Genomic DNA, 24,709 nt, shown 5'->3' on the forward strand with positions numbered 1-24,709 from the left:
TAATAATTTATCATACTTCTTCAATTATTGCACACGAAAAAAATTACGATACTGATAGTAGATAACGTTCTGAATTGTGACTGCCTTCTGCTTAAGGTGTTAGAAGGGGCTTACCTATCACCTCTCCACTATTTACCTGATATTTATCAGTTAAGTGCCAAGCAAAACAAATTTCCGGACTTGCAGCCAACCTTTAAAATGGCTGAAATTTGTATGCACACACACACACACTTCAAAACATTCAAAGATTACAAATTTGTAATATATTTGCTCTCTTTTTACTTTTAATCTTCTTGTCAGAAAATGAAAATTCACATGACCACAGCACATTTAGTTGTCTTAGAATGAGTTGTGGCTTTGTTGATCAATCCTTTTCCATCACCTACTGATTGCAATACTCACCATTGCTGCCACTATTACAGAGCCATCATAATGAATATTGTCAGATGTAAAGCTCTATTTCCTGCACAAGTCAATGCATTTCACTATTACTGTTGATTAAGATTAAATCAAGTTGGATATTTGCTAATAGAAATTTCATTTAGACAAAGGCTTTAGACCACACAAAAAAAATTTAAAATGGAGTTCATCACAATAGGATTTGAGTGTCTCTACCATGTTCATGTTTGTTAAGACATTGTCTCCAATTCAATATCAGCTGAAAAAAACAAGAGTTAAACAGCTTTTCCATTCTTGCTACAGTCATCATTGCTAACCTCTTGTAGAAAAATATGTTAAATGAAAAAAGTAAAAATGCATCATTTTTCTGCACTTGCATTTTTTCTAAAACAGGGGTGGGGAATTTCCAGTCTGTGGACCCTATATAATGCTTGTGAAGACCGGATGGTTGAGCCAACAATTACAAAGCCTGCAAAATCATTTGTTCTTGACCTGCCAAAACTGTCAAAAGGGCTTGATATTCAAGAAATCTGATGTTTCTTTTAAAGCAGCATAGAAGTATATAAAGCGAACCTTAATAATAATGTAAATTTAGAGAGACATGCAAGGAATGTCCAGTATGGGACAAACAAGTATACTTCTTGTCAGCTGTCTGTCTGTATTATTGTAGGACAGTTCCAGGCTGGCTGGGAGTGTATACTTTGCAAAATTGTTGACTATAGCTTTAATACAGTATGCTAATTATCAAGATGACTACCCATGAATAATGTTATAAATCAGTGGTTTTCAAAGTGTGGTCCGCAGGCAGAAGTCAGGTGGTCCGCGGCTGACAGTCCTTGTATGTCAGCAAAGTGATGTTTAAAGTGATGCATTCCTCGCATTAACATTTTAATTACAAATAACGAGGTATGTAGTTTTATGTCAACTTATTACTATACTACTGTCACAAAAGGACATTTACTTTTGAATTGTAAAGAAAACAAATGCGGCAATTTAAATTTGAAATTCATAGTACAGAGGGATTTTTAAGCCTTGGTGGTCCGCCATATTTTTTACTTAAGTAAAGTGGTCTGCGGTCCGAAATACTTTGAGAACCACTGTTATAAATATCCAACTGGCCCTTGGCAGAAAAATGTTTCCCCACAGGTGCTTGATGGTACTGAGTCAATCGATGTCTGGTACCTCACTGTCTCCCACTTCAAGCGTTTATTTACATCAAAACACTACTGATACTGAGAGCTTGTGGATTATCTTGGCCATGCCCTTGCTGTAAAGGCCTCTAGTGAAAGCAGCAGATACCTTTGTGCTTGCTAAAGGCAGAGTTTTTCTAGAAACTCCCTACTTTGCCAAAAAAATTCTGTAAGCCTTTGTGTAACACCGTTTTCGTAGGGTTCTTTCTTTTTCAACACTTGTTTGTGAAACTAATAATAAAAATACAATCTTTATTTCATTTTTACCTATCTCTAAAGCCGCAGACCTATCAAATTATTGTTTCAGATGTTTTAAAGATAAGGCCAGAATTAAAATTTTTAATTAAGAAACAATTTGTAGATGTGTCTATGTAAAATCATTTCGAACATTTTTTCTATGTAAAAAAAAAAGAGGTACAAGAAAATTTTCTATTAGAGCTTATGGGGAAAAAGTGAGGAGGTTTTCATACTATGATCTTACAAACTGGTCAAATGCTGCAAAAATGGGAATCAAAACTGCAGAACTTCTCACTAATTTGTTAGTGAACAGTTCAATGATAAAAGATGCAACAACAGTAGACTATACAGGATCTAGAAAAAAAAAAATTCCTTATAGCAATTAATGCCAATTTAATTTCAGTGCAGATGTTCCAGGAATCAAAGTGCTGTTTTGGAGAAGCAAATAAATACTCTTACTAATACTGTTTACTGCTTTTACACAGAAAACGACACATTAAGGGTTTAGGGTTTCCTTGGTGTTTTTTTTTCTGTAACCAAGTTACTCATATAACCAATCCAAAGCACAGCAACCTCTAAAACAAAACAAAAAAAAAAAAACAAAAAAAAAAAACAAACAAAAAATATACTTTTTTCTAGAGTAACTCTACACTACACATTATAACTACCCAGTAATTAACATGTTTTACTTGAAAATGTGTTCTACAAGTCAAGCTAGTACAAACAAAAAATCTTAAAGATGACCATGGCTCTAGTACATTTGTATTCAGTCCAGTCCATGTCATAAAAATTCCCTTTTGGAGAAGTTAAACTGCTTTTATTTCAAAATCTTGAATAGCATTTCCATACATTTTCAAACTTCAAACTGGCTATTAGATTTGAAGCAAAAATTTCATTCATGTATATTATAGATAAGATGTAAGAAAGGTCTATACAAATCTTGCTAACAGACTAGCAATAAGTGAAAGTAGAGAATGCAAGAACATGATTTCGTATCCACTTGACAAGACTGCATATTTACAATAGGGTATTTAAAAAAAGTGCCAAAACCCAAGAAAATGAGATTATGATGATGGTAAAAAATGTCTGTCTTGTACTTTCTCATGACAAGGAACTTATTCTGGTAAAGAATGTCATAAGTTTAAAAGAAATATGAACTCATTCTAAACAATACAGACATCTGAATCTCACTTTTACATTTTCACCACTCATTTAGCTGCCTGCACACAGACAAGAACTTGTGGGAACTTATCTGTAGAGAGAAGAAACCACTTTTTCTCAACACGCCATTCTAACATTTCTCAAATGTTCATCTTACATACCTTACAGTGTCTGTACTCAGTCTAGCTTACGTCCAGTGGCAGCAATTTAAAAAAAATAAATGTAATCCAATCTATTCCCACATTAAAATGTGGACTTTTTAAAAAAAAAAGTCCACCAATGGTTTTTATAACTTCTTGTGACAGAACAGGGTATTCAGAAAAATATATTCATTACACTTTTTACGCTGGCACAAACTGTTGTTGATTCACAATACTTTAATTCTTAAACAGCCCAGTACCCTGGAAAGACTACAATCTATTGACTTTAAGCAGGAAAACTTCAGAGAAACAAAAGGATCTTTAAAAAAGTATGCAATATTTTTGTTCTTTTCACAATTGCCTGCATTTAGGAAGACTTTCTGCACTAAAAGATATATAAAAGAATCCTAATTTGTGAATATTTGTTTTACTTCAGAACATCAAATGAATGAAAAAATGTCAATGAAATCTTTAAATGTGGAAATCTCCCCCAATGTCTTGTGTGAATATGGCAAAAACAAAATATTGTGATACAGCTGCCCATTTCAATCCACTATGGTGTTTTACTTTGCATATATTTAGTGCTACCTGATGGGCAAAGATAGTTTTTTTTTAAAAAAGATGAAATCAGTAGCAGGAGACATTGTTAAGCCATTAAAATGCATAAAGTTAACCCGGGTTAAAATAAAGTCATCTTAAGATATTATCCCACTGAAGATTAGAACACTTTAAAATAGTTTAGACTAAAAAAAGCAATAAACAAAGTTCGTAACCACTACACCAGGGTGCTGAACATTCATAAGTGTCAGGGGAGACGGGCGATTGATGTTATGAATATGCTTTTCCCTTTTCCAAACAGTGTCAAGCTTAATGTATTGAAGATCAACCCTAAACCACAGAAAAAATACCTGATCATAGAAAACACAGACCAAGTAATGCTGAGATTTTTTTGCCTTGCTTTTTTTTCTAAAATAAAAGAATAGTAGCAAATTTGAATGACATTTTTGAGTCACTGAAGATAATGTACCCTCATATATAATGGGTATGAACTATTTACAATATAGATTTTTTTAAATCAAGGGACTGCAGTGATTTTTTCCACACATACAATAAAACAGTCACAAATAGAAAAGTCATAACCAACATGAGCCTGATTAAAGCTCACAAAAGAATGTGGGCAATTAAAAAGTGAAATCGAAACTGCGTAAGGAAACTGCATGGAATTGATGGGATCAACATCAAATTTATAATCAATTCTTTTTACAGTCAAAAAGAAATGTAGAAGTTGTGTACAATATGGATATTTCCCATTACCATGATAAATGTTAGATCTAACCGATTTCAAAACTTTTAAATTAAAAAAAATTCTCGAACACATATTTTCTGAAAATCTGATTTAAAGAATGCTTCCAGCATTATACAAAAGTGTCATGCATCAAATGTCACCTGTGTATCAGCTGATTTCCATCTTCACCTAAATCAATAAATTAATCAAAGTCTGAGAGAAAAGGGACAGAAAATAATAGGCTATAAACACAAGGAAAATGTTTAAAAAATATGAGTGTGAAACATACAATTAGACCAATAATTTGCCTTATGACATCAGATTTTGCATGGGAACTATGTCTCATGATCAAAGTCTATGTTCAAAGAACAAAGCCTAGAAAAAGATAGTCACCTATTTTTAAATTATATCATTCCCAGTTTTCAGGTACTAATTGCATATAAAGCCTTAGCTAAATTTCAACAAATGAACATCCCTGGGCAGCAGAAAGGGAAGAAGCAAAAGGAATGTGGCTTAATAATCTTTTTGAGCAGCTCCTTTTTCAGCTGCTCTAATATTTCAGAAAAAAAATGAGTGCCATTATTCTGAATCAAGAAAGTTAACGAATTGGTTGATGGTCTAGAATGGCTTCATATGCAAGACAGTGGAGTAAATATCTGTAAGGCTCCATGAGGGATTAGAAAATAGTAAAACCAGTTCTCACTTACAAACTTTCTAAGAATGACACACACTTACATACTCTGCCTGAATGCTTCAATGATGTCATACATTTGTTTTAATATGAAAGAATGTCAGAATATCAGTTCAGGCATTCACATTTCTGATACACAAGAATCTAGAAACCGAAAGGCAACAATAATTAGCATTTTCAAGTTTTTGAATCCATCAGAAAAGTTAAATTTGTTATTCTTGATTTACAAGAATCATACAACTGATCTTTGAAGAATGAAAATTGTCCTGAATCTACTATGTGCAGGAAAACTGTCATATTGTTACTCAACAGACTATTTCATCAGCTTCCAATCATCCTCCAAGATATTTTTCCTAGAAATTTCATTCCCAATGCAAATCATGCCCTCTTTGTTAAAGTATTAAATAATAAAGCTAAAGTAACTGTGATCTATGGAATACTCTACACAAGGCATCACAGCAACTGTCATGCATGCTTGTCCTGAGCTGCAACATGGGTCCAGAACAAACAGTATCACAGCTTCTTTTACCCATCTTTCCCCCTTGGCTGCTCCTCTTCCCCTAGCTCTCCATCTCCATCAGCATCTTCACCTTCAATTATCTCTTCTTCCACGTCTTCACCATCAATCACCTCAACATCGCCTGTACACACATGCACCAAAAATAAATAAATGACATTTTGTAAATAGCTGTCACTTAAAATAAACTGATAATCTAACATTAAAAAGGGAATAAAAATTTAGTTTTATATATATTATTGCAGTGGGTAGCAGATGTGTGAAAGACAAATCAGTAATATAAGCGTCATTCTCAACCTGTGGTGTCCAATGCGTCAGCATCTTCATCTTCAACTTCATACACTTCCTCATCTGTTAGAGAGGAAAAAAGGACATTTCTAATTGCAAATAACCTTTTCTAAATACTCTACTATAAGTGTACATGTGCATGAATTTAAGCATGTACAGATGTTCACAGTTGTTAAACTGTTCGCACAAACATGATTTTATGATTTTCATGTAAAGCCTTTTTATAAATTGACTTTTTATATTTAAATACAATCTCAACAATTTTTTGGACATATTTTGCTATTTAATCATCTCTATTATGACTATCTCCCCAACATGACTTGTGCCCAACAATTTGTGCTCTATCACAACTTTTATGCAGTAATCACATGTAGGACAAAAAAAAATTAAGTACATGACTGTTTTAGGTTGACATTAAACAGGTGTTGCTGCTTGGGCATTCACTTGACACAGGCCTGTTCACAGGACTTACGGTGTTGGAATACATGGTCTTTTATGGGACAATATTGTCATGGCAGTATTGATTCAACGCAGGAGGTAAACATGACCAGGGCAATAAGATTTTGGGTCAAAATGACAAGCCCACATTCACTGTCCCTCTGTTTATCAGCAAAAAGATTGTGCTTCATTAATGATCTTTTGCAGAAGTCATATATTTATATGAACAAAAAGATTGTTGTATTGTGGTGACCGACTGCTCTTTTGTGATATTTTTTTCAGAAATCATATTAAAAAAACATGTACAGTGCATTTTAAGAGAGCATCCTTGTCTATCAAGATAATTAAAGGTCTAATTTGACAAGTTAAGGTAAAGGTTGTCCCATGACCTTTTTTCCAGGTTGTTAGGGAATGAGACCTCATTTTTCTTGAGGCCAGTTTTATGTGACGGCGATGCCCATCTATCTCTCTCTCTTGCTGCCTTACCTTCCCAACCCTCTTTGGAACCAGCTACCCGTTCCTGCCAGCTGGGTCGATGGGGGAAAGCGAGCCATTACATAAGTATCTAGCTGACATGCATCTCAGTTCAGACAGACGCCAACGCTCTAACTACTCGACTAATCACTCCTGTCTGGAGTTATTGTATGGGTGTTCAAAGAAGAAATCTACCAAGCTCCACCAGTAGTGTTTGATTGTTACTGGGGAGCATATTCCACTACAAATCAGTAAGCACAACCTAACAAAAGCCAAAATATTGTTCAAGAGCTTTATTTTCAACATTTTAATAAATGAACTTGAATTTATAATTTTTTGAAATGGTTCATGGAATAAAAGCAGACTGGTCAATTTCACAACTAAGAACCCTCTCAGTTATTACCTGATTTTGGTAAATTTTCCTTTACTTTAGTTAAAAGTATTTATAGGGAACATTTACTGTAGTTTTGTTCATTGTCCATACATTGGATTTGTAAAAGTTTACCAAAAAAAGTTCACAGCAAAAGCTAAGAGCTTACCATCATCATCATCATCTTCTACCACCACAACCGATTCATCCTGATCATCATCTTCATCGCTATAGTCACTGAAAAACATTATTTACAGCCATATGTTATCTGAAAAGTCTAAGTCCCATCCGAACAATAATGGGTCTTTCTCATCCAAGCAGATCACGATTCACAATGCTTCAAATAATAGTTTGCTTTGCTGCAGGTTTAATTCTTGACCTGCATTATTTAAAATTCACTATTTTAATTTTTCATAAAGTACAAATTATGCAGAAAATTTGTTCATTTGCTTTGCTGGGTTAAAAACATTTTGTGCTAAGTTCAGTTCCTGAGTCAACAAAAATGGTGATGTTACAAATGATGCTGTCACTCAGAGGTCTCACCTGACACCATTCTCTTCCACTTCTGTTTCAGGAACCAGATAGTATTGCAATGGGTTAGGCCACATATCATCCTTTATCACCTAGCAACCAATATGTACATACAAATCATTATTTTTGGAGCATAAAATATCATTTATTCTGTATTTTAATTTTTAAGTAATAAAAAGGGTTTTGTCTGAATTCATGAAAACACCAAGCTCATTTTTAAACACTCACTCATGACTTGTGTACAACTGAAAACATTATCCACACCATCAATATTACGATTCTAGACAGTTTTTTTTTTTAAAAGAAGCTTACATTCATGAGCTTATACTTTTAGAAAATGTGGGCGGAGGAACAATTTTGCTGCAACGATCAAGCATCCATCATTGGTGAACCAAGAAAGTACAGATTCAGCTATTTTGCATACCTCAGCAATATCATCAGCAGAAGGATCATTATTGTCTAAAAACCATCCAAAAAAATTGCGCTTATTCCCAAGTTTACGCTTGCGGTTTTGTCCATTTGTTGCAGTTTCCTGAGTTTTTGTAGTTAGGTCCATGCCCTTATTCCAGAAAATTGGTGTGGATTTTGATTCTGGGTCACCTTCAACAAAGAAATGACAATGAGTTACATGAAGTAGCAAGTGATAAGCCTTAATTGCAATGATAAATTGTTAAGAATAACTTCTAAGCCGAAAGATTCCATTCCCACTTCCTTTATTAGCCATGTATGACTTATTGCACTGGTAGCCAATGAACTGCAAACAACTGAAAGCATTTACAGGAAGTGGTAATGATCTTGCTATTATTAGCTGGCACAAAGGCTGCTATTGTTGCCAATGACTATATGACACTGAAAGCACTAAAAAAATTGTCTGACCTGCCCCATTCTCACCTGTTGGTGCCAAGTGAAACTCTTTGCACAATACTTCTGTGGAGAAATAGGGATTGGACTTGAAATGAAAGCTGATCTTGTATCCAGATTTGATATCCTCAAACTCCTCAACTTCCACCTGGTAAAATATCATTACAAGCATAACAGTCTAAAGGTCTATGCTTTGGAAATAAGACTTACACATGTGATGACAAGCATGTAACCTGTACAAATCATGCTGATGGTTGCCTCTGTTGTTTGTGAGATACGAAACACTGTTTCATTAAATATTTACAAAATGACACAACACGTACACCACCGCAAATCCCCTTAAAACATAATTACTGATTATTTAATAAAAAATTTAAGCAACTGTGTTGCTGCAATGGTGCATGCTGAGTACCCTCAGCTTTCCATTGTCATTACTTGTACATCACAAGTGCCACCCATAGGTATACTTACACAGCCTGTGCTACTGCTAGTGGGAGGCACAGAAGCAGTTTTTAATAAAATGCAGTGACATCACAGTTCTGATATTTTTCTAGCCCAGTGGTTCTTAACCAGGGTTCGGTCGAACCCTAGGGGTTAGGTGAGTCGGTCTCAGGGGTTCAGCGGAGCCTCCCCCACGGAGGTCAAGACAAACCCGCAATTCGTGATGACACTAAAGAAGGGTTTGGTGAATATGCATATATGAAACTTGTGGGTTCAGTACCTCAAACAAGGTTAAGAACCACTGTTCTAGCCTAATTGAAAAATATCTTATACTTCACAAATGGATGGGCATTTTATTTTAAGATGTGGAGGAATTAAAATTTTGTAATAAAATATCCCACAAGATGAACACAATGAAAACTAACCACTCAAGCATGATGTTCACATCTAAAATACATGGATCTACATAAAGATTATACAATTTATTAAGCTAATTCCAAAATAAAGCTGGTATTTCACAGTGCCTTCCTTGTTTTAATAACAAAAAAAACCCCACCAGGTTACGTTATCTACTATTGCAGACATCCCACCCACCCCTAACCATGCATCCCCATCTGCTGCATATGGAAAAACATACCTTCTTTAAGTAATGGAGGCACTCTTCCTCTTCTTGATCAAGGATTGCAGAAATCTGAGGGTGATTTACAAACTATAGCACACTTAAGGAGAATAAAGTGAAGAATATTTATTAGCTCATGGTGTTACAAACAGTGCAGGCACTAAAAACTAAATCTGTATAAAGAAAATCAAATGTTATGTAGGCAGAAAAATTAAAGCTTAAATAAAACTTAAGTGATATCACTCCTTTCATCTTGTCAACCTTTAACAGCCAGCTTAATTAGACTGCAGTAATATGCAGCTGAAAATCTATATTAACTTCATGAATCAGTAAGGGAATTTGTACAGTGTATGTAATAAAAGGCTTTAAAAAGTAGAATTAGTCTTGAACATTTAACTCTGAGATGAAACCTCTCATTTTGACTGTATTACTCTGGTCTAAAAAAAGTTTTTCTCTCTATGCTATAAAAAAGTAAGAGAATATAGAAAATATATAATATTCATGCCAACTGCTAACTGCCAATAGTATTTGCAACCTATGCAGTAGATGTTACATTTACTCTTGCATAGTTATTGTAGAAGGCACAATGGTAAAATATGCTCCTACTAAATAGGTGTGACAAATATTAAAAAACAACAAAAATGTTTACAATATACATTTATAATCATTTAAGGGAAAGAATATACTAGATAGTGTAATCTTTCTCATAATAGAAATGATTATAATAGAGCGATCTATTTTAATTCCAAAGATTAAAGATTATCTGACTTGTAGTTAAATAAAGCTTAAACAAAACTGACTTGTAAAAATATGAGAAAAGTGAAACATGTTTCAGTTTTAAGCATGGCTATATCTCAAATCAACCTCTCAAAATTAATATCATGAAAACCCAATGTATACAGACTTAATTGCTATTTCAAAAGCATATGAAGACTGAAAAGTGAAGTCAACAAAAGGATACTGCAGTTACCCAAAAATTAGGAATCTGCTCGATAAGCTCATTCCTTTTGTCGTAGTAGGGTTTCTTTAACTTGTTGTATTTCTGTTCGACTTTCAGTATTTCTTCGCTCGCTTTTTCATTTAAAGCATCAATTTCATTTTGGCATGCATCGATGTCTTCCAAAGCTTTCTGTGTTTCTGACTCACTTACATCAATGTTATTATCTGTGTCTTCATCCTCTTGAGACGATTCTAGTTTCTGTCGCTTTGCTTCTGCAGCACCTTCTCCGGACATTGTGAACGATGCAATTTGTAATCAACTATAGCAAATGCACGAGTTCCTGTAATACAAGTTTGAAAAATCTGCGGGGTTATGTCTGTCTTCTAACACGCGCTTTTACGCTTTTGCCGTACTACGTAATAAAACGTTTCCCTATTGGACGAAATGTAAAAATTTTAGAACGTCATGGAAAATCCAACCAATGAAATGCTCTTTTATTTTCTGGCTTGGGCGTTTTGTTATTAAGCATGAGAAGAAGAAATCAAAATGGCTGACGAAGAAGCAGGACATTCACGAAGTGACCAAACTAAGGATAACATCTTTGACATTCTGCAAAAGCAGACTTCGTATGCTACCCATAATAGAGACGAAAGTATAAGTACAGTAGCTGAATCGATTGAAATATCAAAAACAGCTGCTGAATTCAGGACGGAACGTCGTAACTTACCAGGTTTGCAGTTTCCGTTGCACTTACAGGACGCTATGGATATGGATAAGCCAGAAATGTGTATTGACGACGCGATAAACATTAGAAATGAGATGTCACCGCCTGAAGCCAAAAGACTGAGACTACAAGTGCCATCCCCAACGATTCACAATGGAAATAGTAGTGATGCATGTCCGAGTCCTGAATCAAGTAAAAGACGACGGATTCATCATGACTACAGGCGTCTTTCTAGCTCGGGTTATGTTGACGACTACGAAAAAAGCAAGGACAGTAGATTCGCCCTTTCAAATGATGGCGATTCATCGGCCTCGTCTACAAAACCAAGGAGTAACAGCTCTTCGCCAAGAGCAAAGTCACCTGTTCAATTTTCGGGGGTGAAAACTTTAAACGACAAACCAGGTAACACATTTGGCAACCCCAGTTTTTCAATGAGTCAGTTAATTTTCCGTTTTTGGCTTATTGTACTCATTAATTTTTTTTTTTTTTTTTTTTTTTTGCCATTGAGGCCCTATGCTAAATGCCATCAGCATAGATGCAGCCATTACCGCTCAGTTATACTACCAAATATTCATTTCTAGCCATCACTTCTTCTTTGATTGTCATTTGACTTGCAGCTGTGATTTGTAATTGTAATAGTATCAGTGGTATTATTGTAGTATTAAATTTATAGGTGTGAAAACATGACTACACAGTATTCTGCATTACTTTATATAACCTATAATTATTAATATAAAATCAAACTAAGTCAGGACAATAAAATGCAGCAAACCAAGATTCTTGTAAATATCATAAAGCTAGATATTGTGACTACATATATTGCTACAAATCTTTCTCAAAAACTCACTTTTAGTGTCATTTTTAATGCACAGAAAACCAATTGAGCTCACGGTAATCCGCTGTGTTTTGTTGTCCAGTATAATTGTTTCAGGTATAATCAGTTTGATCAAATCACACATGAAAACACCTTTTTAATACTGAAAAACTGCGCTTTAAATTTGTGCAGAAAATTAGAATTGTAATAACGTATATCCCTTTTTGAAGTTTTAGGTAAGCTAGCTCACATTTTTACTGAAAATTAGGTGGCTTTTAGACAGTAAATAACAATACAGAGAACTTGAAAAAAGCGAAAATAATAAGAAAAAAATTGCTATACGGCCTGCTGTTTTGGATGAAGTTCAAACCAAATATGCAACTACAGTCAGGACCTCAAGCACCTTGCTATTTTAAGCAGCTGGCCTTGACCTGCTAATAAGAGTTAATGCTGCATTGCAAGTATGCTAGAATGGTCTCAGGATCAAAATACAAGAAAAATTGTCATGGAATGCCAGTAGTACTGTTAGAGTCCTTCTCTGTGTCTTGTAAGAATTTTGGCTTTATTAATTTTTTTCCCCCATTGCGGGCCGCAGTGCTCTTCGAAGAGTAACAAGGAATAAACTAAACTTTTTTCCATTGCATATTTTCAGTTATTGATAATGGTTATATGTTAATTGCTATTATGTAGAGTGGTAAGTGTTGTACTAACAAAATAGATGGTGTTAGTTTATTATACTAATATTAGTAAAATATAAATAATAATAATAATTAAGTGAATTAGAGTCCTTTACTCCACTGTCAAAGCCTAGCTCAAAGCTAGTACTGTTGGAGTCCTTCTTTGCGTCTTGTAAGAATTACAACTGTAATGGATTCGCAGAATAACATATGTCTGTACAAGTGATGGCTGAGATATTTCCTGTGCAAAAACATTGCTTCAAAGAAATACAGTTAGCTGCCTATTGTTTAATACTTTGCTCATTTTCATCATCTAGGAACCCAGGTGATAACATCCTGTGGTTTGATGTATACATCTGTAAAAGTACAAACATCTGAAGTTGTTTCATGTGCTAACATTCTAACCCATATTAAACAGTTGTTTTCTACTCCTTTGAATTAATATTTTGGTGTAAAGTTTCCTCTTTGAGTTCACATCACTTTTTTATAAGCAGGAAGTAGGGTGATTTTATTGTTGTTATTTTGTTTTTGCCTATCCAGTCTTATTTTGCTTTTACTTGTTTCCTGCTTTACTTATAATTAAAAGTTGCAGACCAATTAGAAATTTAAAAACTGGTTGAGATATGTCATTGTTTTTACTTTTGTTTGGAAATTCAAAACACATCACATTGGCAGTAAATCTGCACGTGATTGTTGATGCTACTTTCAGTCATTAAAATGACATTTATTTGCCTACAGCTGACACTCATATCTCAATAGAAAAGGACAGCATTGAACAAAGTGTGGTGAACCATGCTCAGTCTACAAACGAGGAAGACAGCAGGAGGGATCTTACACCCAAGATCTCAGCTTCAGTGTTGTCTGAGTCATCTAGTGGTCATTCTCACCACCACAGGCGTCATCACCATCACCACCACCATCACCACAAGAACAGTGGAGAACACCGTCAGCATGCAGCTACAGACCCCGTGGAAGGGCTAGTTGTGAAGAATGTGGAGAGTGATGCACAGCCTTCACCTCATAATGGTGACCCACCACGTGAATTACTGGTCTTGTCGCCAACAAAGATTGTGATACGGGATCCTATCAAGTCTGCATTTAGTAAAAAGAAAATTGTCAGTCACTGTGGCATTCAAGTAAATCGGCGAAGAAGGACAGAAAATAAAGGTGTACAAGTGTCAGGTCCTTCTCTCGGTTCTATGCCTTCCTCACGTGTGATTCCAGGGTCTGATTCCTCAGAAAGCAAAGTCTTACTTCAACTTTCATCTACCCCTCAAGAACAAAAGATTGTTTCATTATCATCCACTGCACAATCAGATCAAAAGAAACTCTTTAAGATCAAAACTCTACCAGATCATTACAAGCATTCTTCAAATGGTGCTTCATCAAGTTTGCATAAGAGTTTCTCAAACAGAGCTACACAGACTTCAGGCAGCATTACCAAAGACAGATATAGCTCTTCAGTTTCATATGCACCAGTTCAGGAATCACATGGCTCTAAGACTGTCACTATCCATAGACATTTTAGCAGTGTACCCCTACCACCATGTGTACGTCTGGCACACTCGCGGTATCGCAAATATGTTTATCTGGAGAAGTATCCTAATGGTGGAGCCCTTGTAGCACATGCTTACCATTATGAACTGATGAATTTGACAAAAACTGAACGGGAAGAATTTGCAGACCAGTTTCTTGAGTTAATTTATGGGGAATCTCCAGTGGGTGTGTCGCACTGTGTCATGGGCATTGTTCATGATGCTGCATGTGATATGCCAGATTTTCTTGATTACTTTGGTGAAAAGCATGCAACATTGACAGTGAAAGCAGGCACACTAGGCAAGTCTGATATTGAAACCACAACTATGGAAGGTTACCGTGAGGCTGTTCACCGTACCTATCAGAATGGAACCTTTCGGTATGGTCCATTGTTCCAGATAAGTTTGGTGGGAACTGTTCATGAAGAGGTAAAGTTTTTTTTATGCTGTTTATTTATACATTGCATCTATTTCATCCCTTTTTTGTTTGTTTAAAACTTGATTGACATTTTTACACCATCTATATAAATGTTGAGGTGGCCTAAGCATCGCACAGAAAATAAATAATTTTTATCAAGCATTTCTGTCAGAGATGCTGTTGCTCCATTGCCTTCATGGAGACCAGTTTTTAAGGTAACATCACAAAAGAGAGATTTTAGCTGCTAGAACGGGCCATGTAAATCATTCTTGCATGCATATATTTCTTCCCTTTAGTGTGGTAAAGAAGCTGGACTGTGAGCATGTCAGTGATTTGATAGCTATTACTCTGACATATTTTTAAATATATTTTTTAATGTGATAGTCACCTTTAACATATTGGCTTCTTGTTGGTTTCAGGTTGGTGATTTTTTCCCAGAATTCTTGGATATCCTGGAGTCTGATCCTTTTCTTAAGGCATCAATGCCATGGGGTTCATTGTCTATGCTTTCTAAGATGGAAAGTCGGTGCGAAAGTAATGATGGTCCTATAATGTGGGCCAGACCTGGTGAGCAAATGGTACCAACAGCAGATATGTCAAAGGGTTCTCCATTAAAGAGGAAAAGGTACAGATATTTTTAAAGTTTTTACCAGTTACCTGTAGACATTTATTTAATTAAGATGTATGTCCCCCTTCCCTTCCCCTCCCTTCTTTGTGCAGTTCACCAGTGAGGTCACACATTGTGCTCTGTGCTTCATGTAGATCCTATCAGTCTACATATGATTTGATCTGTGGACAAGAAATGTTATGGAGTATTTATTTGCTTTTACTACAGATTAATAATGATTTTGTAGCTTTGAAATACAAGCTATAGAACTGTAACTCTTTTTTGACTGATGTCATCATCAGTATAACTGATTTGGTACTCTTCCAAGAAAGAAAAAGAAACCTGTCTTCTGTGATATCATTTTCTACAGAAGATTAAAGCAGCATTTTGGCAAGTCGTAAAACTGACTAGAAATGATATGTGGAAGCAAATAGATCTATGACACATAAAGTATACTGACAAGTTTAATGTCTTGAAAGTATTACATCAGTGGATGTGTACTGCTTTCCTTCTTGTTAAATCTTTAGGGTTTTTCAAAGAGACATTCTGCAGACTACCCTATAAACTCTTACAAATGGTAATGGCCTTTTGCATGCAATGTATGGCACTTAAAGCAGTAGGATTAGTTATTTATGAATAGCTCTTGCTGCTAGGTATGACACAGTCAGCACTTCAGTATTTGCTAATTTGTGTTGAATAGTGAAGCATCTGCACTCAGCTACATACCCCTGAAGTCTCTCTTTGTTTTCAACTGTAACACTGTCAGTGTTGTTTTAAAGTTTAAAATACAAATGGGAAATGGTGTAGTGAGCTGTTTTTAATAATTTTTTTGTTCTGGTTTCCTTTGACCCAGAGGTGTTAATGAGCTGCGCAACCTGCAGTACTTGCCTCGAGCCTCTGAGCCTCGAGAGGTCATGGTCGAAGACAGAACTCGATGTCATGCAGACCATGTGGGGCAGGGTTTTGACCGCCTAACCACTGCAGCTGTTGGTGTTCTTAAAGCTGTTCTTGGACCAGATGAGTAAGATGATTAGTTTCAATCTTATCCAGTTCATATGTTGATTTTTATGTTAGCATTGTACAATCTATACCTGTATATGAAAGTAGGAAAGTGACAGTTGTTTTTCGTAATAACAGTATTTTATAAAGTGCAGAATCAAACTTATATTAGACCATGCACTTTAGTGAAAGAGCATCCAAAATCTGAAATCACAAAGTTTAAGAAAACAAGGCTTGCAAAAGCATAAAATGTGTTCTGAAAAGTTGCATCTTCAGCAGAATAATTTTATACAACTTTCAAATAGAAAAAATATTTGATTTGATGTAATTAGCTGTTAGTGAAAGAAAATTTATTGCAAACTATTCCTTGAAGGGTACTGTGATTTCTTCTCTTAATTTATGTTATCATGCAATAGCGATATTCTCATAATCCACCGATGAAACACTTTTATTTTAAAGACAGTTCACCGATCATCAAATTAAAAAAAATTGCACTATAAATAAATGGTGGAATATAAAAACATTAGTAATATTTGTTTATACAACACCTTTTCCACCAGGAAAGGTGGGATGAAGGTGGTTTATTTATTGATATTGTGGTGTTTCAGAGAGGATGTGAAACGGATTGTGAAAGACGTGATCTGTTTTCACTCTGGAGATTTCAGCACTTTAGTAGACAAACTTCAGCTAGATTTGCATGAACCCCCAGTGTCTCAGGTGAGCATCATTGCACACTTTCCTATGATATGATGTTCATCCTATTTTTTACTTATATGATGGGGAAGTTTTCCTTTTCTTTGTTGCTGAAAATGTGGTGTTTTGGGGGGATGAGCCTTGAACCATATTCATCTAAAACTTTGTGTCCTCAGTTTGTGTGTATTATTACTTGACAATAGTCTATAAAATCTTTAGAGTGTTATCTTGTTATTGTTGCATTTCATAGCATGAATATTAACTGAATATAATTTATGTTTGTTGACAGTGTGTGACATGGGTGGATGATGCTAAACTGAATCAGCTTCACAGAGAAGGTGTGCGTTATGCACGAATCCAGCTGCATCATGATGACATCTACTTTATTCCTCGCAATGTCATTCACCAGTTCAAAACTGTGTCAGCTGTCACTAGCATAGCCTGGCATGTACGCCTTAAGATCTATTATCAGGATAGTATTGAAGTTACTGGAGATGTGCAGAATTCCGAGGAAGACAAAAAAGAGACTTCAAGTTGCACATCACCTAAAGATAAAAGTGTCAGTAGTTCTCAGCAGTCACTTGTGCATGGTGCACTTGTCAAGATACATAGCCATAGTTCTCACAGCAAAGACAAACACCGTGGGATGCTTCCCAAACTTACTTCAGGACACAGCTCTCACAAGAGCCCTGCTGATCAGAGCAAGTCAGACAAAACATCAAGTGGCTCACATAAATCCTCTTCAGGTCAGTCCAGCAAAGTGTCAACACATAAAACAAGCAGCTCCAGCTCTGAGCAAGGCTTATGTAGCAAGTCCATATCCAGCCATTCAAACAAATCCTCCAGTCACAGTGGTCACAGCAAACCTGCATCATATCACCACACCTCTGACAAGTCATCTCATAGTCATTTGAAGTCTAGCAAACATCTTTTCAGTTCCAGCGAAAGTTCACACTCCAAATCTGGTTCCAGTCATACTTCATCAAGCAAAACGTCTTCTAGTCACACTGGTTTCAGTAAATCATCCTCAGGTCACTCTTCACACAAGGGCTCCAGCAATGACAGATCAATCAAGAGTACTTTGCAGTATGAATCTCAAAAAAGAACTCCATCTAAAACAGAGCATTCTGCATCATGTCATAAATTTTCTGCTGCAGTTCATCATGGTGGTGTCATCTCCAGCAGGGTAAAAGAGCAGTTCTTGGAAGATTCAATACATGAGTCTTTTGTTGATCAGGAGTCACAGAAGATGATAACAACAGCACCATTGCTCTTGACAGTGCAGCATACTGCCACCAGTCCTACAAATTGTGATACCGCCTTGATAGAGATCCCACAAAAGAGAGAGACTCTAGATATGAACAGTGTAGGGCTTGGACGGTCTTGTGTTATTGACAAGTCACACAAAGCTCAAGGTACAACCTCTAAGTCTTCAGACAACCCAAATGTAGCAGGTGACTATTACTTTGCAGATATATCTTCTGGAGGTAATAACCAGCCTTCACACATTTGTAAAGAAGACACGTGTAAAAACAGTGATAAGCTTCCAGACACAGGGAATAATAGTAGTTCAAAACAAGACATAGACAATGCATGCATCAAGGAAGTAGAGGACATCATCCAGTGTTCCTCATGTTCCCCAGTCATGGATGCAGAGGACCATAGAGCAGCTGATGTGATGTCCGAATGCAAAAGAACAGCACAGCAAAGAAATGAAGAGACGATTTATGTTAGTTTAAATTCTGGTGAGGTGGATCAGATGGAAGTGTCTGATATCAGTGATGACGAGCCAGAAGATAAGACAAACAAGGCGTCTTTTATGCCAGATGCTTTAATGCATGAAAGGTCTGCAGACGTGTAGAGACTAGCTCTCTTTAATATTGAACTGTTTTTAATTCTTTGTTTCTATACAATGTTTGCCTGAAAAAAAAAAAAAAGGCAGCCAAGAAAATGCAGATAAGCTGTATCAACAAGTGGGTTATTTTGTGTAACTAGCTGCTAGAGATCTGTGTATGGTGTTGCTGCCCTATAATTTAAAGGAGGCAATAAAGCTCAGATTACTAAAAGTTGGATGTTCGGAGGAGCAGTTTACATATTGTCTCTGCAACTGATTTATCTTCATGTTGTAAGTGGTTCTTGTCAGAAACAAGTTTGAGGTGGCTGGAGAAATCCTAATTTTGTCTATAAAGAAAATTTGATTTTTCTGACAGATTTGTCTGTCAGTTACTTGGCTAGAGATATTCAATTTTTGTTGAGGGAAAATATTATGGTGTTTGAAAGTGTATAATATGTTATTGGAATATGTTACATGATGTTTAAAAAGACAAGGAGTGCATTACTTCAATTTAAATAAGTAATTTTAACAGTTGTTTATGTAATTCCTCCCCCCAGTTTCTTGTCACTGATGCTTCAGAAATATGACATTGATTCACATTTAAGGTGTAACATTGCCACAAAAAATAGTTTGTTTCTTAACTATAGTATGCAGTCCACTGCTAATTGCATACAAAAAGGGGCCTATAGCTTGTGATGCTGGATCTTTTGTCATATTGCAGGAGAAAAACTGATTTTAAATGGTTTCAGATGTGCAGCTGATCTCAGTGTGTGTGCTTTTATGTGTCCTGGAGGAAAGAAGAATTTCTTTTTTGGCTGAACAAAGTAATGTCTGCATAATGTGATCTTTAAAATAAAGTAATTTGATTCTTGACAGATTGATTTTGGTATAAAATGTGTTAAACAGATGTAAAGCATCTTTTTGTTGCAATAGAAAATTGCATCAACGACATTTTATGTTAGAAAAGTATTTCTCAGTTGTCTGGACAGCAACGTAGCGTGCGAGAGATGTGCATCTCTGATCCTGAAAGTAACCGTGTGTGCTAGAGAATTGCATCTCAGCTTTGGACAGCAACAATGTTTTCTGAAGAACTGCATCTCAGCTCACAACAGCGTTGTGTGCAGCATGGCTTAATTGATTAAAATAACTGAAAATTACATGCCTTTCTGAGAAACTACATCATTATCTACAGACCAAATATATAAAAACATTGAGACAAATCATGCTATGTAGATGTGGCTTCACAAAATGTGTTTGTAGAGCAAGCAGCTTGATGCTTTGAATTAGAGCTGCACAGCATTGACATGCTGCAGATCCTGCTGGAGGTATATTCAAACTGGGAAAATTGTCACTGTATTTTCACAGCGGTGGTTTTTTTTTATGGTTAACTGTTTTCACTGGTGCCATGTTGTTTATCAGTCCCCAATTAACAAAAATAACTCCTTAAAAAATCCCAAAGTTGTAATTATTTATTTTGCATAAAGGTTGCCCCAGCTTTGTGCAGCTGTTCACCAAATGTAAAACATTTTGAATGACATACCAATGTCAGAAGAAGAAAAAGATGTGGCAGCTGACGCGTGATAGCTTATGTATATACATAAATGTTTCCTTTGTTATAGTATTCAGACAAGAAGTTAAAAGTGGTATACAGAGAAAACAAACAGATCTTATCCTGTAGCTGAATAGTGCTAATCCATACAGACTTGGATTTTGCCACCTGTAGAAGCCACTCGGATTACATTCTGTCATAGCATACTTACTACCCCTTCAGGACTACCATGTGATTCTTTCAAGATGATGTGGCTTCGATGCCATGTGCACAGATCTATGCATATTAATGCAAGTTGTGTGGGAAGCTTGTGTTTTACCCTTATACTCAATGACTTCTTTATAGATGGAGTTGGCTAGTTTTCTTATGTAGATGACTGTTTCCCTCCTTTATCCCCCCCCCCCAAAAAACTTTTTTAACATCTGTTAACTTGGAATTTTTTCTGAGGTTTTCTTTTATTTGAACTGTTGGTCTTGTTCTTTAACTTTTATTGGTTGTCTTTATCCTCTTTGTGTTCACTGATCAATGCTAGATTTCCAGTAAATTTCTTGCTTAAATGACAGTAGCTATAGATTACATCAAAAAAAAGAAAGCAGTATCGTATATTTTAGGACAGTGGGTATACCTTTGTATTTTTACCATTTATATTTCTTCCTTTAGTGTCATTCACATACTTTCAATGTCTTTTCATCCACTTGGTAAATCACATTTATATGATCACTCAATGACATGAGTTGGTAACGTCAAAAGCATTGCATGACAACCTTTTTGGTTCTCACATTGTATTGGTGGAAAACTAGTTTTCTGTAGATGAGCAATTTAGCCATACTGTTCTATGCAGGATACAGTGGAAATGATAAAGATTAGGGTTTAGTTCATTGATAATTTTGTTTTAGTTTTGTAACTGTTTGTTGATTTGTTCTTACTCACGATGCTTATGTACAAAAGATACCAGTCCTAATTGTTCCTTGTAAATATACTATAAATATGTATGCTTCAGGATTAAGCAGTGTAGTTTGGCAGGTTTAGAAACAACTTGTAATTATTTATTTTGATTCACACTGATGAAAGTTTCCTTTTTTGGGTAATTACTACACCTACTCTGTTTTCTGACACTTTAAATCATATTGTTTTGACAGACCATCTAGCAGCTGTTATGATCCAAGGGATCTTAATGTCATTTGCCTATTTTTTTAATTTACAGATTGCATTTTATGACAACGATGGACTGATAATGTTAACCTAGTTGTGTTTGAAACTTGTCTGAAATAGTCTTTATAATGTGGACATTTTCATGAAAAGGTTTTCATACATCAAGCATATCAAATATTCACTAATGAAGTTGAGCAGGATGGTGCAAATCCTCTTAAAAACCATATGCTTTCACTGAATTATTTTTTATCTCAGTTGGTCAAACAATGAAGCATTTTGTCAGAGCTGTTCTAGACAAGCTATAATACATAGGTAGAACTTTCTTCGTTTCTGCTATTTTCAGTTAAATGCTACAGAAATAATAAAAAAATTATTAAAATCAAATTAGCCACTTACTGTGAAGATTATCATCCAAATAAATAATTTGACTAGTAGTTTAGGGTATGCTTGAAAAAAGAAGGGTTGAAATGTTCTGTGATAGTAGGCACTGTATTGGCATTGTTACAGCTGGCTTTTTGTACACTTCTTTTTAGTTTCCTTGTTGATTAGTGAAAATTACTTGAAAGGACCCAAAGTTTGCAGCATAGTGTTTAAGTATAAAGAGTAAAAAGTGCATGATTTTTTTTTTAAACAACTATTATGCAACACAGAAAAAAGTATCATGGGCACTGTTAGCATTTTATTTCTGATATTTAAAACCCAGCTAATATTTGTGCTGAAACCATGCTTTTCACTCATTCAGTAAACCTTCCTTCACCCTCAAAACAGAAGAGAACAATTTTTTTATTATAATAACAACACAGATGTAAAATATTTGAATAATGTTCTGGAGGGGGTAGGTAAATGAACAAATTTAGAGTAAATTTACAACAACACATGCTACAGCCAATTAATAAGATAAGACTTTATTTGTCCCAGAGGGCAATTCTGGTAATTCTGGCAATAATGTAATTCACAATAAACATTTTTTCCAAAAAATAGCTTAATTTCAGGCTGGTAAAAGTAGTGTATTTTTTGTTGCAATCATCACAGCTAATTTACTGTGACTAGAAATTCTTTGAACCCTACTTTCCAACCTTAAATAAGAAATCATGTAGGCTGCTTATATATTTGTATTTGTTGTGTTTGTATTTTTTCCCCTCTCTATATATATATTCCTAATCAGAAAGATGACACCATAAACCATGGTCTGTTAAAGGTTTCAACACAGCTAAATTATTTTTTTAAATTTTGACTGTAGGTTTTTTTTCTAAAATTTAGGTTTGTTTTAGGTTTGATACCATATTTATGAAGACTACATGTAAATTGTCTGCCACTTGGATACTGCTTTGCCTTGTATGTGTTAAAAGACTATTATGCATATGGCTATATGAATGAATATATGAATGGCTATATGCAAGAAAATTGAAGGAGAGAGTACTTGTTTATAGCTACATGAACCTGGAATTTCATTTACAGATTGTATATTTCTTCTTTTGTTCATGATAGACCTTAAAACCAAGAGTTATCTTTTACTACCCCACTTTTTATTTCTTTATTTGCATGTCGGAGCAAGAGTTGCTAAGTCATGGCAGTTTTTTAATGCAGGATTTTTATGGTCTTTTGGATTCTTGGCTTGCCAGCTCAAATGGAGACAGTCTTTTAATATAATTTTAATTAAAGTAAACAAAATTAAACTCTGTTTTCCGAGATATATCTGAAGGACATATGATGATTCATTCTCAAAAATGCAAATTATTTGGGACTGGTGGAGTTATTTCCTAGAACAATTGGGTTTTTTTACACTTGCACATTTGTGTGTCTGCATTTGTGCTCTTGGGCATGTGGCTAGGTAGATAATGGGGTGCATATTCAGCAAACTATCATGTGTTTAAAGTTGTGTACTTATGCAGATATTAGATAATTTTATTATCCAATTTACATCTACAATTTATTTATAATGTATAGTAAAAATTTATTTTGCTATCAGTTGTGTGACACTAAAAAGGATACAAATTTTCATATAGGCTGTGCCTCTGGGAATAGAAAAACTAACTCTTGTTCTGCTTACAGATTAGGTCCCTTTTTTGAAGCTTATACAACTAGGGAAGCCTTGTGTGTTTATTGATAGAAACTATGCCCCTAAGGTTGTGTGTCATCTTGAAAATATCTTTGAGAAAATTGAAAAGCTTTTAAGATATATTGCCTATATTCACAGTTTTTTGTAGCTGGTATCTATAATTTAGTGGGGACTACTTTTACCTAACAGTGACAGATTTGGCACTGTAAACCGGTGTCCACAGTAGTAGACAAAAGCCCACTGCCCACTTTAACAGCTGCACCATGTTACTTAGTAATTACCCCAGGTGCAATGTGCTGAGTTCTAGCCATTTTAAGTTTGATCTTTTCATCTTGCGTATTTATCTGTATAGTTTATAAAATCCAATAATGAAAGTAATGCTTATTTTATTTTGGGCTTGGTCTTTTTGATTACTTGTTCTTTTATTTCACATTTTGCATAAGTTATGCACATTAGAAAATTTTACTTGTTTTATGCTGTGACTAAATTTGCATTATAGGCAGCACCTCTCTGGGATTCCTTTGTTCATCTTTGATTGCCCATTTGTGTTTTTCTGGCAATCTGACGGAATAAGAATTGCCAATAACATTAATAGAAGTTTTGAAGTGTCAGAGCTGATTCTTCTAAACATTTAAACTATTGTGTCAGAAGTAAAATTATAAAACTATTCTGAAGTGTTTGCTTTTATTCCTTACCATTTCGGATGGCCCTGCCATGCAAGATATAATACTTTTAAATTGCAAGTAGTTTTGCATTGTTCAAGCTGTTAACTTCATAAACTAATTAACATGGTTCTAAAGTATCTGAACCATAAAAAATTGTTTAGCACAGTTCTCAAGTGTCAGAATGATTTATTTGGATCCAGAGTTCTATTTCCATTATTCTTTGTGTATAAAATTGAGAGTTTTTGCTCTTTGTAATTTTTCTGAAGTAAAATAAAATCTTTAAGACAAAACAAGAATCTTGCTCAATTTTATCCTGCTGCACTTTGTTCCTTGTTTGTGACAAGCAGCGCAATATAGTCAGCACGAAACGCCAAACTCGTAAAAAGTATAGATTCCAAAAT

The 24,709-nt window shown here is 35.1% G+C and overlaps 2 protein-coding genes across 2 annotated transcripts; one reads left to right on the forward strand and one right to left on the reverse strand.

Annotated features, from left to right (window-relative positions):
• Positions 1–2,621: 2,621 nt before the first annotated feature.
• LOC112571926 (protein SET-like) lies at positions 2,622–11,002 on the reverse strand. Its single transcript, XM_025251334.1, has 8 exons — positions 10,604–11,002; positions 9,661–9,732; positions 8,613–8,730; positions 8,146–8,321; positions 7,734–7,813; positions 7,360–7,427; positions 5,918–5,971; positions 2,622–5,744 (listed from the first exon to the last, which is right to left on the reverse strand). The coding sequence occupies exons 1-8, from the start codon at positions 10,874–10,876 to the stop codon at positions 5,629–5,631; spliced, it is 957 nt and encodes a 318-aa protein (XP_025107119.1). The 5' UTR covers positions 10,877–11,002; the 3' UTR covers positions 2,622–5,628.
• A 120-nt stretch (positions 11,003–11,122) lies between these two features.
• On the forward strand, positions 11,123–24,598 carry LOC112572593. Its single transcript, XM_025252337.1, has 6 exons — positions 11,123–11,708; positions 13,536–14,761; positions 15,170–15,375; positions 16,211–16,378; positions 16,965–17,073; positions 17,339–24,598. The coding sequence occupies exons 1-6, from the start codon at positions 11,129–11,131 to the stop codon at positions 18,908–18,910; spliced, it is 3,861 nt and encodes a 1,286-aa protein (XP_025108122.1). The 5' UTR covers positions 11,123–11,128; the 3' UTR covers positions 18,911–24,598.
• The last annotated feature ends 111 nt before the right edge of the window (positions 24,599–24,709 follow it).

Source organism: Pomacea canaliculata, linkage group LG9 (genome assembly GCF_003073045.1).
Source record: "Pomacea canaliculata isolate SZHN2017 linkage group LG9, ASM307304v1, whole genome shotgun sequence".
Classification (NCBI taxonomy): Eukaryota; Metazoa; Mollusca; class Gastropoda; order Architaenioglossa; family Ampullariidae; genus Pomacea; species Pomacea canaliculata.

Excerpts from the sequence above, each read along its gene's own strand:
- LOC112571926 (XM_025251334.1), bottom strand. The coding sequence starts at position 10,876 with ATGTCCGGAGAAGGTGCTGCAGAAGCAAAGCGACAGAAACTAGAATCG. Across the intron at positions 8,731-9,660 it reads GCCTCCATTACTTAAAGAAG|GTGGAAGTTGAGGAGTTTGA; the intron begins GTATGTTTTTCC and ends ATATTTTACCAG. Across the intron at positions 5,745-5,917 it reads TGACGCATTGGACACCACAG|GCGATGTTGAGGTGATTGAT; the intron begins GTTGAGAATGAC and ends ATGTGTGTACAG.
- LOC112572593 (XM_025252337.1), top strand. The coding sequence starts at position 11,129 with ATGGCTGACGAAGAAGCAGGACATTCACGAAGTGACCAAACTAAGGAT. Across the intron at positions 16,379-16,964 it reads GCTGTTCTTGGACCAGATGA|AGAGGATGTGAAACGGATTG; the intron begins GTAAGATGATTA and ends GTGGTGTTTCAG. Across the intron at positions 17,074-17,338 it reads ATGAACCCCCAGTGTCTCAG|TGTGTGACATGGGTGGATGA; the intron begins GTGAGCATCATT and ends GTTTGTTGACAG.